At 42.2% G+C, this 14773-nt stretch overlaps 1 protein-coding gene across 3 annotated transcripts in view; it reads left to right on the top strand.

The window, feature by feature from the left end:
• The window catches only part of luzp1 (leucine zipper protein 1), a 50746-nt gene extending 37497 nt beyond the window's left edge, over positions 1-13249 (top strand). For all 3 annotated transcript variants that reach the window (XM_006798486.3, XM_006798487.3, XM_087832805.1), the window contains 4 exons: positions 412-1001; positions 1093-1212; positions 6549-6820; positions 7466-13249. In XM_006798486.3, coding sequence (XP_006798549.1) covers positions 412-1001; positions 1093-1212; positions 6549-6785 — 947 coding nt within the window. In that variant the 3' untranslated portion in view covers positions 6786-6820; positions 7466-13249. The remainder of the gene's footprint in view (positions 1-411; positions 1002-1092; positions 1213-6548; positions 6821-7465) is intronic.
• Positions 13250-14773: the final 1524 nt, after the last annotated feature.

Below are 14773 nucleotides of genomic sequence, written 5' to 3'. Positions count from 1 at the left end.
ATGTAATTAACCCCTAGTCGTGTTGGCGGCAGAACCATCTGTCTCTCCGCAGAATGAAATTGTGTTCCCTGAGATGATCATCTTTATTCAGTTCAACTCAGAAAATCCCAACAATCCCCCCCACCCCCTGAGCCACAAGGCTCAGGAATAGGCAGCCACCTGCCTTGACTGGTTACAGATGAGGGGAAAGAAAAGAGAGCCTAGTGACAGGGTAATATTTACCGTTTACCATTTAATATTTGCTAACAAGCATTAAACACAAACTTAAGCTGATAGGATGTCATTTGTTTTTGTCCTGAGCCAAACCGAGATTAATTTTGCACCCCCTCAAAAACTGATATTTTAAAGCACATTGCATTACTGTCAACTTGTTGCATCTGTATAAATGTATCATTGTATTTATATTGCCAGGCCCAAACACTGACCATCATGGCAGTATTTCCGTCCCATATGAGATCTCCATACCTAAGAGTGAGATCACTTTGCGGCCATGCCAGGACCAGGACTGTGGGCCACACAGCCACAGTGGTTCATCATCAAGGTCTAAACTCCACAACTCTTCCAGGGTGGAGACCACCACCAGCCACCTGTGCTGCCAGCGCAGCAACTTTAGCCTCCAGTCCCCGGACGTCACTTCTTCAGACTTCAACGACACAGAATCAGGATTTGAGAGCAGCAGCAGCAGCAGCACGACCACCGTCACCAGCTGGAGAAGCCAACGGCAAAGCCAACCGTCACACGAAGACAGTTTGCCAGATATGAAGAATGTGACCGTGAGAAGCCCCTGGAGGAACAAAAGCGCCATGTCTGTGGACGAGGGAAGTCGAGGAAGGAGTACAAGAGCAATGACAGATGGCGGGTCTGAAGATGAAACCGAAACTGCAACAACGTGGAGGGCTTACAGGGCAACCACCTTTGACACAGAGGACTCTGTAAACAGTGGAAACGGAGGCGGCGGAAATGCTGCAGCACAGAAGGGAGCCAAGCCGTCCCCTGCTGAGGTGGGGGAAGTAATAAGTGTATATCAAAGTAATTTCACACACAAAACAGAAAAGGAAAAAAATAATAGAGGGAATTTTCTCTTTGTCCCAGGTGTACATGCGTAAGATCTCTCAGTCTCCCCCTATGGAAACAGGAGGGTTGGGAAGGGCCATACCCCATGCACCCGTTACCTCTCAGTCCTGGAGCCGATCATATTCACAGCAGCCACCGGTAAGGGAAACTGACTTCAGGTTGTTAACACTTTCCTGTAGTAGATTCAGTTTTTATAGGCTTTTGTTTTTATCAGATATGATATAAAACACACGTGGCTATTGGATGCAACTTTATTTTCATTTTTGTTCTGCTTTGAAATATGCTTAATGTTCCTTGAGTCTGTTTTCTTGGTACATTTCTCAAGCATTTGCAAATTTTAAAAAAATGAATTGGTGATACTCGATTAATAAAGTTGGTATTGCGCTTAGAGTATTGTTCTCTGCAAATAGTTTTAGCATGAAGATAAAGACTCCACACAAAGTGCAGCTGCAGGCCTTAGCTCCTGGTGTGTCAACTTTGCATTAGAGCTCAGCTGGTATTTTTCCCTGACGCCAGGCTCCGTGACTTCAAGCTTAGCACAGCAGTTCTGCAGGCCCCACTCCTGCTGCCCCAGTAAGCACAAAGAGAAAAGGGTGGGACAGAAAGTAGTGAGGATGGAAATGAAAAAGACCTCAACAGGGGGAAAAGTAGGTTAGAAAAACCTCAAGGAGAAGAAAATAGCTTTCTCCTATGTGAATGTGCTACCACATCAGTGAGAGACTCGGTTTGCTATTCTGGAAGACACCATGTAATAAGCAAAGGTGTCTGTTAAGGTCTGCGACGTTATTTTATGACTTTATTTTGTACATAGTATGTTGTCACTGTTTATAAGAGCTTAATTTAAAAAAAAATTTAGGTGTGGCAAACTTTTCCACTGTTAGCCTCACATATTACATTTTGATATGTGGGCCATTGTGATTATATTGTGATATCATGTATGTGAGATCATAAAAAATGGAGTGTGAATATTTCACACATCGAAGAATGACGTAAAAACCTATCACTGGGTCACAGTGTTAACATGTGTATTTTGTATGTAGTGATGCTGCGATTTATAAATACATCGTCATGGATCGCTGTCATTCATTTTCAGTAACGTGTCAGGGGAAATCTGGGGTTTTGGGTCTTTTAGCATCATAACCATCTAGCTGGGGTTGATCAGCATGAATCCCTGGAGCAAGCCAAGGATCTCCCCTCTTCAACTCCTCTTCTAGTGGCTTTTTCTGTGGATACAGCGTATTTCTCCCTCCTTTGTCATTCAATTCACTCCTATCCTTGTCAGTGCTCAGTAGAGAGACAGACCGCTGTAATTGGTAAATGGTAAATGGCCTGTATTTATATAGCGCTTTACTAGTCCCTAAGGACCCCAAAGCGCTTTACATATCCAGTCATCCACCCATTCACACACACATTCACACACTGGTGATGGCAAGCTACATTGTAGCCACAGCCACCCTGGGGCGCACTGACAGAGGCGAGGCTGCCGGACACTGGCGCCACCGGGCCCTCTGACCACCACCAGTAGGCAACGGGTGAAGTGTCTTGCCCAAGGACACAACGACCGAGACTGTCCAAGCCGGGGCTCGAACCGGCAACCTTCCGATTACAAGGCGAACGCCCAACTCTTGAGCCACGATCGCCCAAATTGCGTCACAACTAGGTCGCTAGGCACAACTTCGGCACGTCTCCACAAATCCCTTGATTTTGGTGCTCGTTTGATAGAGTCTGACCTGAGCCTTGTCTTCTCAGAGTGTAGCATGGGTAACATTCTCTGGGACATGGCATTCCCTGTCTTATCCAAGCATTTTTGCAGTTTTAGATCTCAAACAGCTGATTGTTTATCAACATGTCTTAATTTCTTTTGTAGGAAAATGAGCCTGCAGTGGCTCGAATCTTAGTCTTTACTTACATATCCGCACTACTACATACACATACTATAGTATATAGGTTAACTTTATTCAAAGCAGGGAAAGCAGGCTCAGACACTGGAACATTAAGCTGGAGTCTCTCCTCTGAATCAAGCGTGGTATAAAAACAATACAGCTAGCATGGCCTTGGAGCTATAATTGCCTGCAGGACTCCTCCCCAGTCATTATCATCAATGGGCTTAATGAAATCTACCCAACACTGAGCTCCAACCCTCAAATGCCCCCTTTTATCAGTGATATTTAGCAGACCGGTAGAAAAAGTGTGAAGGGCCTTGCTCTCTTTCTTTATCATAAAACCCTGGCATTAACAAAATAACCTTGAGTTTTATATTTTTTAATGCTCCGATCAGGCAGTGCCCACTCAGTGCCACTCGGCCTCGACCTTAGCTCTGCAATTTCACAACCACAACTACTTAAGATAAGCCTCCTGTCCCACATCACTGATGCTTTGTGGTCCGGGAACCCGGAACCATCGAACAAGTCCCGTCTTCGTTGTTTAAGATCAGCTGTGAACTGTTAAACCACCGTCCCCCTGTTCATTTTTTTGGCACTCGTGCACTTTTTAATTTTATTGTGGGTATTTCCCGAATCCACTCATTCGACTCTGCGGTAGAACCTTGTTCATCATGACATTTCATGCATGAACTGGTCACTCGATTTGGATAGCAATTATGTGCAGAAATTACCCCAGTGCAATAAAAAATAAGTTTGTTCAAAAACAAAACTGGGCTTTGAAGTGTGTCTTGGAGCAAAGCCGATCGTCTTTGGTTTGGATTTGTAGAATATTTCAGCGGTCTGAACTGTGTCCGTTCCCAAGAGGCTTGGATAAATACAGCTGTACTTAGGACAGTGGAAGGTTGGGATTAGTCTGTGTTTGCAGTGTCAGAGGTTGATAAAAGAGGGTTGTGTTATTACAAGGTTGCAGACGGAGCCGCTCTCAACATCATTAACTGACACCCCATCAGTTGTTATTCAGCTGGGTGGGCATCTGTGTTCCTCTTGATTCATCAAAGTCTGCGTTTGTTTTTGTTTGACATGTTTGCTCCTTGTAAAATTGTCTTTGAACCTTAAAATGATGAATGAAGAACATTTAAAAAAATCTTGTTTTTCTTCTAGAGATTTAAACATCAGATTTTTGTGACTATCTTTCATGCCCCAGTGATGGAAGGAGAGCAGACTGAAAATCAGCTTTCTGTGGACCAGTGAGGACATATTGATCAATAGGCATTAAGGAGGAGAAAACACTCCCAATTCCTATAAGTACCCTTAGCACCCTGGGCAGACTGATAGCTTATTGATTAGCTTTCACTTTTGAACCTCATGTATAAATTATCTAGAGGTTATTTATAATAGAGACAGACGGACATCTTTTCCTCCAGTGAAAGGTCATGGTCATATCTAGTTTATCTGAACCAACACTTTAGCAACGTGGCTAAACTATCAACTGCTTTGGCTTGTAGTTATGGCATTTATCGAGACTCATTCAATCTTTTATCCTTTTAGAGCTTCTATAATGTTCAAATTTGTGCAGTGGCATCAGTTACCCTTTGTTCTACAAGTATGAGCAGATGGCTTGATGGTTAGCATTGCTGCTAACAATAAGCATGCTAGCAGGGAAAGCTGTGTGTGTGCCACAGCTCCACCACACACGTTCACACATACACAGCCACTTGCATTGCATTCCAAGCACACTTGATTTGAATTGCCTAATAGGCCGGCATTTAAATAGGGGTTGCTTGTTTTCTGTGGCAGTCACTCCACACCTTAGACTGCAAGAACAGAATGTCTTTGTAGTACTTCCACCCCATTGTAGCAGTAGGAAACTTCAGCCTGCACTCGAATGAGCTGTGAATTTACGTTTGGCCAAGGAGCAAGGTACCAGAACATATTCTACTGGCAGTAAAGTGTGGAGTCAAGAGTTGATCCACTGTTAACTGTCCTCCTGATTTTTAAAATCATTACCAGTGAGATTGTCAGAAGTTCCACCTCTTGTGAAACAAATCATCAGCAAACAAGCACCCACAAATAGAAAAAGCTGATCTGGAAGAACTCGAATGCACTATTGTATTTATTTCACAAATCTGTTGGCCATAAGTTCATCAAAGAGCAAAATTCTTCCTCCTTGTTTTCTCTTGAAATTCCAACATGGATGAGCTGCATAGGGATTTATAAAGTCAGACACAATTAGTCATATTTCAGTATTTTGGCCAAGATGCTCCTTCAATTGGAAGCGGGGAGAGAAGCCATTCTCATGTCAGTGCCCCAGATAAAAGCTGAAGCAGGTTAAACAGCTATGCTGGCTTTGTTATGAGGACATTCCTGGCCAGTTCTCCCTTGAAATTTTGATTAAATCTCGATGGATTTACTGGGTGGAAAAAGGTGAAATAAATAAATAATCCTGGGAACGTAAAACTCACAAAAATACTGCAACATTTCCTGGTTTAGTCTGTACAAAAAGTGTAATTTGATGTGGACAAAGACTCCAGAAAAACCTGTTTCAACATTATTTTTTTTTAGTCTGGCTTCATATTTTTCATAGATATGTGAAACATTAGACTATTTCCCAAAAGCCAAACTAATTTTCTTAATATCTTAGAGTATGTGGCTTGTTCATTTGACATATAAAAGCTGGTTAAAGAGCAGCACTTTTGTGCAATGTGTGTGTATTTGGGGGGTTTTGTTGGGGGTTTTATTTAACCGAGCATTATTTTAATTCCACTGCCATATGTTGTACGGTACAAACCTCCTGTTGGGTGTAGGAGGAACTCTACATCCATTTCGAGGAAAGTTCGTGAAAACTCCCAGTCTTGGAGCATTAACTTACCATAGAAGGAGAATATGCCACTTGACGGTTTCCTCCCACAGTGACTGTAGCAGGAAGTGACCACACTGAGCACACCCACTTTGGCAGCCTTCACTGGTGACTGATTTCCTGTCTCCCCCAGGAGACTGTGAAAGGCAGACCAGCAGGGCTCCATTAAAGCCAATTAGCAAGAATGCTTTCTAAAACTGCACCAGAAGCCAACTCCAGCCCACCAAATGTCACTAATTATGGTGCTTTTTTAAAAACTGAAATTACAGGAGTGGGGTGCTGTTTCTGTGTGTTTTAAGAACTGCATCGTCATCCAACTCTCGCTTTCTTAGAGAAGGGTTACTGAGGTTATGAGAGGGGACGTGCCATTGTATCCACCACAAACTAGAAACTTGGGGTTTGTTTTCTAGTGAGCCCGCCAAATTATAAATCTCTCAGCTTGGGGTATGTTTGGGGTTTTTGGTTGGGGATTTTTCCCCTGGCAGAAATCCACATGGCAGACTTTACTTGTCACACACCAGTTAACATTAACGGCATGTAGTCAATGCCCGCATAAGACAAAGGTCCGAACAAGGCCCCACAAAATGCCCAGAGCTCCTATAGACAAACTCCAGAGTTTGGCATTAAATTTCAGCAAAGAAATCCAAATTATTCCTCTTAAACTTGGAAAAGCGCTTATTTCAGATGCCAGTTAATACAACAGCCAGTTTTTAAATGTAATTTCTTTCTTCCAGGCTTCTGATAACTTGGACCCCAGTCCAAACCCAAGTCACAGTCCAGCCTCTTGGAGACGACAGATACCCAGTAGTGATCTGGGGACCTCTTACGATCGGATAAGCAGGACACCCGGAGCCTCCTCTAGAGGAGGGGAGCCCTGGTCCAGTCGGGGGCAAGGCTTAGGGGCCAGAGCTGAGGGGAGGAGCGGAGCGGGAGGCAGACCGTGGAGCCAGCGTCAGTCAGAGCAACATTAGACCAAGTGAGGAGGAGGATTGAAGCAAGTGGGCAGGTAGGAGGTGGCTGGATTTTCTTTTCTTTTAACTCCTGATAGTTAATTAAAATATACAATTATTAATTACCCCTTTTGGAACAGCGTCTCATCTCTAAAGGGGCTTTCTCCTCCTATTTATATATTATCGTCATAGCGACAGTGATGAAATCTTTGCACAAGGCAGTTTACAAACTGTGCTGCAGCAAAATTCTCAAGCAGTCAAGTTTAAATATGCTTTTTTTGGTGACTTCCTCTGGAAAGACTTGCATAATTAGGGATAAATTATGGAAAATGAGAGAAAAGCTCACTTTGAACCCGGATAAGCATACAGTAACTTCATTTAGGATTGGAGACCTCATTCTTCCATCATACTAATGATATTCACATTTTACATGTACAGTTGATTTGCCGTAAAAGACTAAAAGACTGGAAATTAAAAATTGTGATTTAAATTGGAAGTGTACCAATGAGCTCGGTCTCAATATTTTTCCCCAATAATTGCTTGCAAATTATCTTGTTCTTTCTGGCAAACTTTCCACAAAATTATAAGGAAATTACAGACCAGTCATGTTTCTAACAAAGATGAATAGTTACGATAACATTTGTTAAAAATGAAGGATTAAATGTCTCTTTTCTATTCATTTTTTCCCCCTCCCATAACAGCACTCCATTAAGCTCTCAACTGCAAAATAAGGGCCAAGCGCTAGTTTCCCATCAAATCATGGCTACATAGATCACCACCACCTCCAGCAGACAACAGTTTTGCAACCACACTGAACAACAAACCACCGACCTGATGATGAGTGTATGCTGAGACATGGACGCTTCTTCCTATTCAAAACTGTTCCAGAAAAAGCCGTGCATGGAAGGTCAGCGCCTGTACAGTGTTTTTGGAGGTTTCCTCACCGGCCAGTGTATTATCTTCTGCTTCTTGTGTTGGATGTATTATAGTGTAATCCTGAAACTTGACAAGGGAGAGGCTGGCACGCTGCGCAGGGCTGGAGATTTTCCTGTGCGCCAGAGTTGGAGGAAAATAGACTCAAGAGAGTTTGTTACAGTAACCTCAGAGTAGCTGGAAATGTCACTTGTGCTTCAGAATTTCAACTTTTCTTCATCACTGAAAAGACAAACCCAATCCTCAGTCAACAGCAGTGCATCTTTCTCTCTCACAGGGCTGGATTTTCCCGTAGGATTCTCTATAAAAACGAAACAATCGCTACTTTAAATGTGACCAAAAACAGGAAGCGAATTACCCTCGGTCTTGTTTCAGACTCATTTTTCCTTCTGAAAACCTTCATCCAATCCCATCCCTTCCCCCCTTCACCAAACACAAGCCATGCAAACGTATCCACAAAACAAGAAGCAAACACATCCACATTTTTAACTTTCGGTTTAATTTCAGCTCATATCCCGACTTTCCAGCACGCGGTAACCTCAAACTGGATTTAATTTGAGGTCTTAGATGCTGAATGAAGATTTGCATGTTTCTAAGTAATAAATGAAGAACACTTGAAAGATTGTGACTCAGCATGCTTAAAGGGTTGCCGGTTGGCTGGATTTTTGGTGCACGCACACACACACAAATACAAATACAGACGTACACACAGACACATTTTTCTTTTTTCTTTTGTCTTCACAGGCCAGGACCTTGTTTATGTTTTTCTGTTATTTTGATTCTTTTGTAATTCGCTTCCTGTTCTGCATCATCCTTTCGCTTTCTTCTCAACCGTGTCATTTGAAAAAAGAAAGTGGACTGCACGCAATGAAATGGAATGCACATGCAAGAAGAAAAAATAAATAAATAAAAAACAAGAGGATGGGGGGGTGGCATTGTTTATAACCTCAAACCATGACACAGTTTCTATGGTTCAGTATTTTACAGCTGTTGCAACTGTCCTCATCCATGTGTTTTGAAAGAGCCATAGCAAAAATGGAGTTTCTGTTTGAACTGAACTTTGGACTTTCGATTACCAGCAACTGTGGCCTGGCAGGGTGGACTTTTTTTTTTTTTTTTAGTGCTGCCATAAGTACTGTGTACACACCAGTCATAGGAACGACCCAAGGGCGTTGGCCTTCTAACCAGGAAGTGACAGTCCTGCTTGTACGTGACTTGGTTCGCCGTGCGAATCGTGCTAGTGTCTCTCTTTCTTATTTCTATAGAGGTGTATTATTTTGTTACGACGATAAACAACACCTGGTGGGTTGGTATGTTGGAGCAATCACTCATTGGCAGGGGCCACTACGGCGGAGACTGTGCAGTAGAATTCAATTTAGCCACCGGCCAGTAATAAAATGAGGTGGGTTTTTTTTTTTTTTTGGTTTTTTGCTGAGGTCATCAGAAACCCTGCTGACGTATTCAAGTTTCTCCATAAAGTCTATCAACAGGCATCGGCAGGTTCTTGAGACTGTTGCAGAAGATTGACTGCAGAATGACAGGCTATGTAAACTTTTAATCCTAGAACAAAATTTATGAATGTTGCTCAGGAGGAATGCAGCTGAGAATGACCAATTGCTCGATGGCTTAATGCTCCGATCCAACACGACTGCATTCTTTGTCTCTCGCATCTGTTAAACTGTAGACGAGGGGGGAAAAAGAGAGAAAAACAGAACCATAACTGTGACAACTCTGGACCAAGTTCTGGATCTGTGAAAGAACTTGGGACTTTTTAAAAGCCTGCTCTCCATCTGGCTCCTCTGCTGTTGTGGATTTTAATGCTGTGTTGTCGGACCCTGCTGGGGATGATCTGGTTCACTTATTTTTTTTGTTTGTTTGTTTTTTGGTCTCCTGTATTCTACCAGCCGCCATCAAGCTGTAATATTTATTAGTCTCCACATATGTGCAGATTCTTTTATTGTGAAAAGATCTGCCTAATGGCAGGACCTCTGTCTGTTGCCACTTTGTCACTTTACAGTTTATGCAAGCAGGAGATTATATGCAATTAAACTGTCCCCCCCACCCCCACTGCAATATCTGTAACCATTTCAGACATGTACAAAAAGAGGTGATGACTGTGTAAGTGAGAAGTTTGCTAGGTTAAAACTAAAAGTTTACCTTTAGGAATGCACATTTTCACCAGTCTGTCTTTCCATTATGTTTACCTTCTTGCAGTAATATCTACAGCAATCACATCTACGCACCATTTCCTTACACTTGCAGTAAACATAAATAACATGCAATACAAACATGTAAGGTTTTGATTTGTTCCGTTTGCATTTAATTGCATTTTTCTTTTATTTGAGAATAGTTTTGGTTGACATTGTAAAATTATTTTTAGGGGAAATCCTCCCTGAACGAAGATGAAATAAGATTCCCGCACAAAACGCCAAAACTTCTTTTCTAACCCACCTCCAAAGCACCCTGTTAAAGGACACGAGCCACGCCGCTGTGTGGATTTGACTGTCAGAGTCACAGGGTGCAGCTCTGCCCCTGAAAGGCTTGCTTTGTGGCTAGCCGCCTCCGCCGGCTTTATGATGGCGCAAAAACGGACCAGATGCACTATTTAGAGCTCTCAGTGCACAAGCCAAGACATGATGATCATGTAGTCCTCCTGTGCTCCCTCTGTTATTGTTCTACTTCTCATTTACCAAGAGAGAATGCCCTCTCGTCCCCAGTCTCTCATCTTTTCGACCAATTTTAACTTTCCTTTTAAGATTTTGCTAAAAATCAAGTGTCCCTTCCTCCTCCCTCTGTTTCTCTGTATTTTCCTTAGATTCTCACTTCCTAAAAGGAAAACCTTTGCCCTAAACAGCAGTGATGTGTGCTACTTGTGCAAAGGCTCGTTTTATTTAAGGCCTGTCACCAGAAAATGATGGGCAGTTCCCTGAGTAGCTGAAAGGTGAAAGGTCAGGTCTGGGTCTAATCCTGTCTCTACATCTTGATTCAGCGCTTCTAAATACAGGAGCATCAAAAATGGCCAGCTTGGCAGTGACGTGCACTTGATGATGATTAAAACATCCAGGGGGGGTATCGAGTGTCCGTTTCTCCCAGATATACACGTGCTCTTCTCTTAGTGTGTTTGTTGCTGTTGTTGATATGTCAGCGAGGGTTCTCATTTAAAGCTCAAGTGGCATCTGCAGAGCCCTGAGTTGGCTGGAGGGCGTTTGTGGGTCAGGATGGTGATGCAAGCACCTGAGCCACTGCCCATTATCCTGCCTCATGGCCCATAAAGTTCTTGTTACTGTTTTCCTCCAATCCAACGTGATACTCCACCACCGATCCCTAAGCAGCACCACTGTGAAGCATTTCTCTACCTGTGAGTTGTTTCTTTTGAATCTTTCTCGTCCTTTCTTTCCCTAAAGAGTGTTTGAGTTTGGGGTGGGGGTGTCCCAGCTGTCAGAAACTGTAGGTTTTACGATGCATGGCAGGTTTCCCCTCCTCAAGGTCGGGTTCAAAGCAAGCCGGGCTGGGTAAAGGCCAAAGTTGAAACTCTGCGATCCACCTTTCTTCCTTCTAAGGCCCCAATGTTCCCAAACGCTACTGCTAAACCCGATCGAACATCCACTCCATCCAGTGAGACTCAGCTGGACTCTGTGCCAGCATGAAGACCACCTGTGGCATCTGTGTGCGCTTATGTGATTGTGCAAAATGCAACTGCTCACAGGCGACAGGTCTTACTCAATGCTTCGATGAAAGTTGGTGCAGTGTTAATATGGTGGAATGTACTAATTGGTTTTTGGGGGAGCTGCAGTGATAATTTCACAGGTTTTAAGGATTCCGGGGCTGTTTTCTTTTCCTGATGTCTCCTCTGATTTGTGATTGATGGTTGAATGTGGACTGAATTACAGCAATGGTGTAATAGCTGCTGTTTAAAAACAAAAAGAGGCTGCTTCTGCTTTCCTGCTAGGATACCAGCTAAGGAGTTAATAGAAATCCTCTTTAGATGTGTTGGTATATCTATAAACATCCGTTATTTTGTTTTTCCTTTTTTAAAAGTAGACTAGAACGTACTTAGTGGAGATCTGAGGAATGTTAGCAGGCCCTTGTCCTCAAATGCCTCAATTGTGAAGCCAGGGTTATGGTGTCATTGGGGTGTCACAGGTTGTAATCTGCACTTAACCAGCACTTAAACAACTAATGCCCCCTTCAAGTCCCCCATTGTTAAGACGTTTTCTCTTCTGTGCCCCCAAAATTGTCCGTAGCTGTTTGCTGAATGTACCACAGCTGGTTATGTAGGGTTTATTATTTGTTTCTTTTCAAGAATCATCTCAGCAGGTAAAGGAAATTGGCATGCACTCAGTGAAAACTCATGTTTGCGTCTCAGCCTTTTAACAATGTGCCAAAATCATTCCACAGTATTTACAGTTTACAGAGATGGTGCAAGAGTTTCGCCAGGAGGACACGGTGTCTCTTAAGGTTCTGAAATAAAGGGGAAATATAAGTGAGGTTTGTCTTTTCTCTGTCATCTCTCTTCTTATGTATTTTTTTTTCTCTTTGTTAAACAAAAGATGTCTTATTTTGGAATCTATATTGGATAGATTTTATTTAAGGAAAAACTAATTTTGTAAAGTGGGCCTTATTACTGAAATATATAAAGTATTTGTCCATCTTGATTTAAAGACTTTTTTGTTTTTCGAGGTAATGTATCTCCTTTTTCTCTGTCACACTCCTGGAGAGTTCTTCTTCATGTATTTTGTGCTTGGTAGTTTTAATGCAAGACGTTTCTCACAACTTGGAGACATGATGACGCACCGTGGATGAGGAAAAAGAGAAAGCGAGAAGCCAGCGTCGAGCGATGGTCTTTGAAGAGTGAGAGTCACGTGCGTTTTATCAGAGCTGAGCAGGTCTCCGGTGTTGAGCGGTTCAACACGTGTCGACCCCTTTTCTCTTTTTTTGTTTCGTGTTTTCTTTTTAAATCGGGGACCATTCACTGCTCCAGCCTCTCGCTCATAAATTCAGGGTTTGTACATCTTCTGTGCTGTATGTTTGAAAGTGCTGCCAAAGAAAGAAGGGTGCAGGTCCCCAGACATGTGTATATATTGAAAACACACAATCTTAACAGGAACAATCGGATAACAAATTAAAAGAATACATTTGTTTAACTGGATGTTCTCACTCTCTTAACGCTGATTCATCCACATCTAAGAATTTCTGAACTGTACAAATGAGGCGTTTATTTGTTTGTTTATTTGGGTTTTATTAATAGATGAGTGTATATAAATGTGTGTGCAGAACAAGGAGACTGACAGACAGAGGTGTCAAACACAGACGTGTATATGTAATTAAAATCAGATCAAAATTGTTTTATGATTGATTACTGCTTCTCTGTGTCAGCAATGCCAGGCGTACTGTGTGGGGAGGCTTTTTTTTTTTTTTTTTCTTTTCGATTTAAACTTAATACATTGTGCATGTTTTAACCTTTCTGTGGCTGGCGCACTCTGCATGTAGGTCTCTTGAAGCTGTACAGCAGACCATATGTATTCCAATAAAAATAAAAACCGACCTGTTTGTAAAGCGTCTCCGTGTTGGAACCTGTGTAAAAATGCAAACGTGTATGTTAATTTCGTTTTATGTTCTTTGTCCAACAAGCTCAGCAAGTTTTGATTTCATAGCGGTACACCTATTTTGTGCGTGCGTGGTGTGTGTGTGTGTGCAAGAGAGAATCTTGGTTTAGACGGAGTGGAGAGAACAGCAGCTGATGGTATGCAAAATAAGCAGGGAGACAAATGAGGCAAAATTGGTCAGGTACAAAGGGGGGAAAACCGCAGGCTGCTGTGGAATGCAAAGTCAGCACACACATCTTTCTCTTAAACAGCTACGCCTTGCTTTGTGAAAGCCAGCATTTCTTTTCCTGCAGCTGTAGGTTACTTTGAAATAGCCCCGTCTTACTCAGTAAGTCACTCTTTTTATGATGATTACCATAAAAAGACCGAGTCTCAGTTATTTTGGAAATCATGGGTAACACTGGCTGAATCCCAGAGGAGTTGTAATTCCTATTCCTTTTCCAGCTTGAGCTGCATGGTGCCAGTTTTGTGCACCTCCAGAGTACAAGCCTCAACACGTTCAGTCGAGCTGCCAGGCTTTCAGGTGCAGGACTGAACTAAAGATGTCTCATATAATGTACCATAGACCAGGGATATCAAACTCCTTTTACGTCACAGTACACATACAGCCCACTTCAGATAAATGAAAGTCCCATTTCTGTCAATGTAAAGAAGTGACTACACATTTAATCCCTGCATAAGAATATGTTAGCAAAAGAAGAAAAAGTGTGATTTCAACAATTATCTCAGTTTTTCTACCTGACAATGATATGCTGCCGTATTAAAGAATTAATATAATATATATATAATAATATAATTCAATTTAAAAAAATACACTTTTATAGTAGATAGTGAAAACTGGACTTTTTCTCTCTTATAATTGCTTATTTATTCATTATGCTCATTAGTGTAGTATGAATGTGTATGGGGCATCCCTTTAATTGGGAGGAAAAGCTGTGAACGTTTATGAAAGTGCAGTTAAGTTCCAAATTTATGCCCTCCTTCACATTTTCCAAAGCCATCGAGTGTGCGGGGCCATTTCTGGCACCCTGGCCTTATGTTTGACACCCCATCAATTTGTATAGATGGTGATTATGTAATATTGCTTTAAGGTTCAATTGTTCTGTCAGCCACATCATTGGGTTTAGTTGCTTAGTAATGCAAACATCAGCTGACATGGTAGCATCACATGACACAGGAGGGTTGTTAAACATCTTTGAGCTGATGGGAAAGCAACAGTAACTCTACAGCTACTCGTTACAACAAGGGCATGCAGAGGACCACACTGGTTACTATTCCTGTCAGCTAACAATAAAAAACTGAGGTTACAGTTTACATGGAAAAACAGATGATAGGATCGGAATCTGCCCTACCAGCTCTGACCAGAGTGCACACATCTTCTGATGACTGCTTCCAACAGGATAATGTACCATGAAGGTGTTGATGAGTTCACTGTACTCAGATGCACCTTTGGGATGTGGTGACTGTGCA

Source organism: Neolamprologus brichardi, chromosome 19 (assembly GCF_056152115.1).
Source record: "Neolamprologus brichardi isolate AB-2024 chromosome 19, ASM5615211v1, whole genome shotgun sequence".
NCBI lineage: Eukaryota > Metazoa > Chordata > Actinopteri > Cichliformes > Cichlidae > Neolamprologus > Neolamprologus brichardi.
The sequence above is the reverse complement of the archived record's forward strand: the minus strand, read 5'-3'. Positions and strand labels throughout refer to the sequence as shown.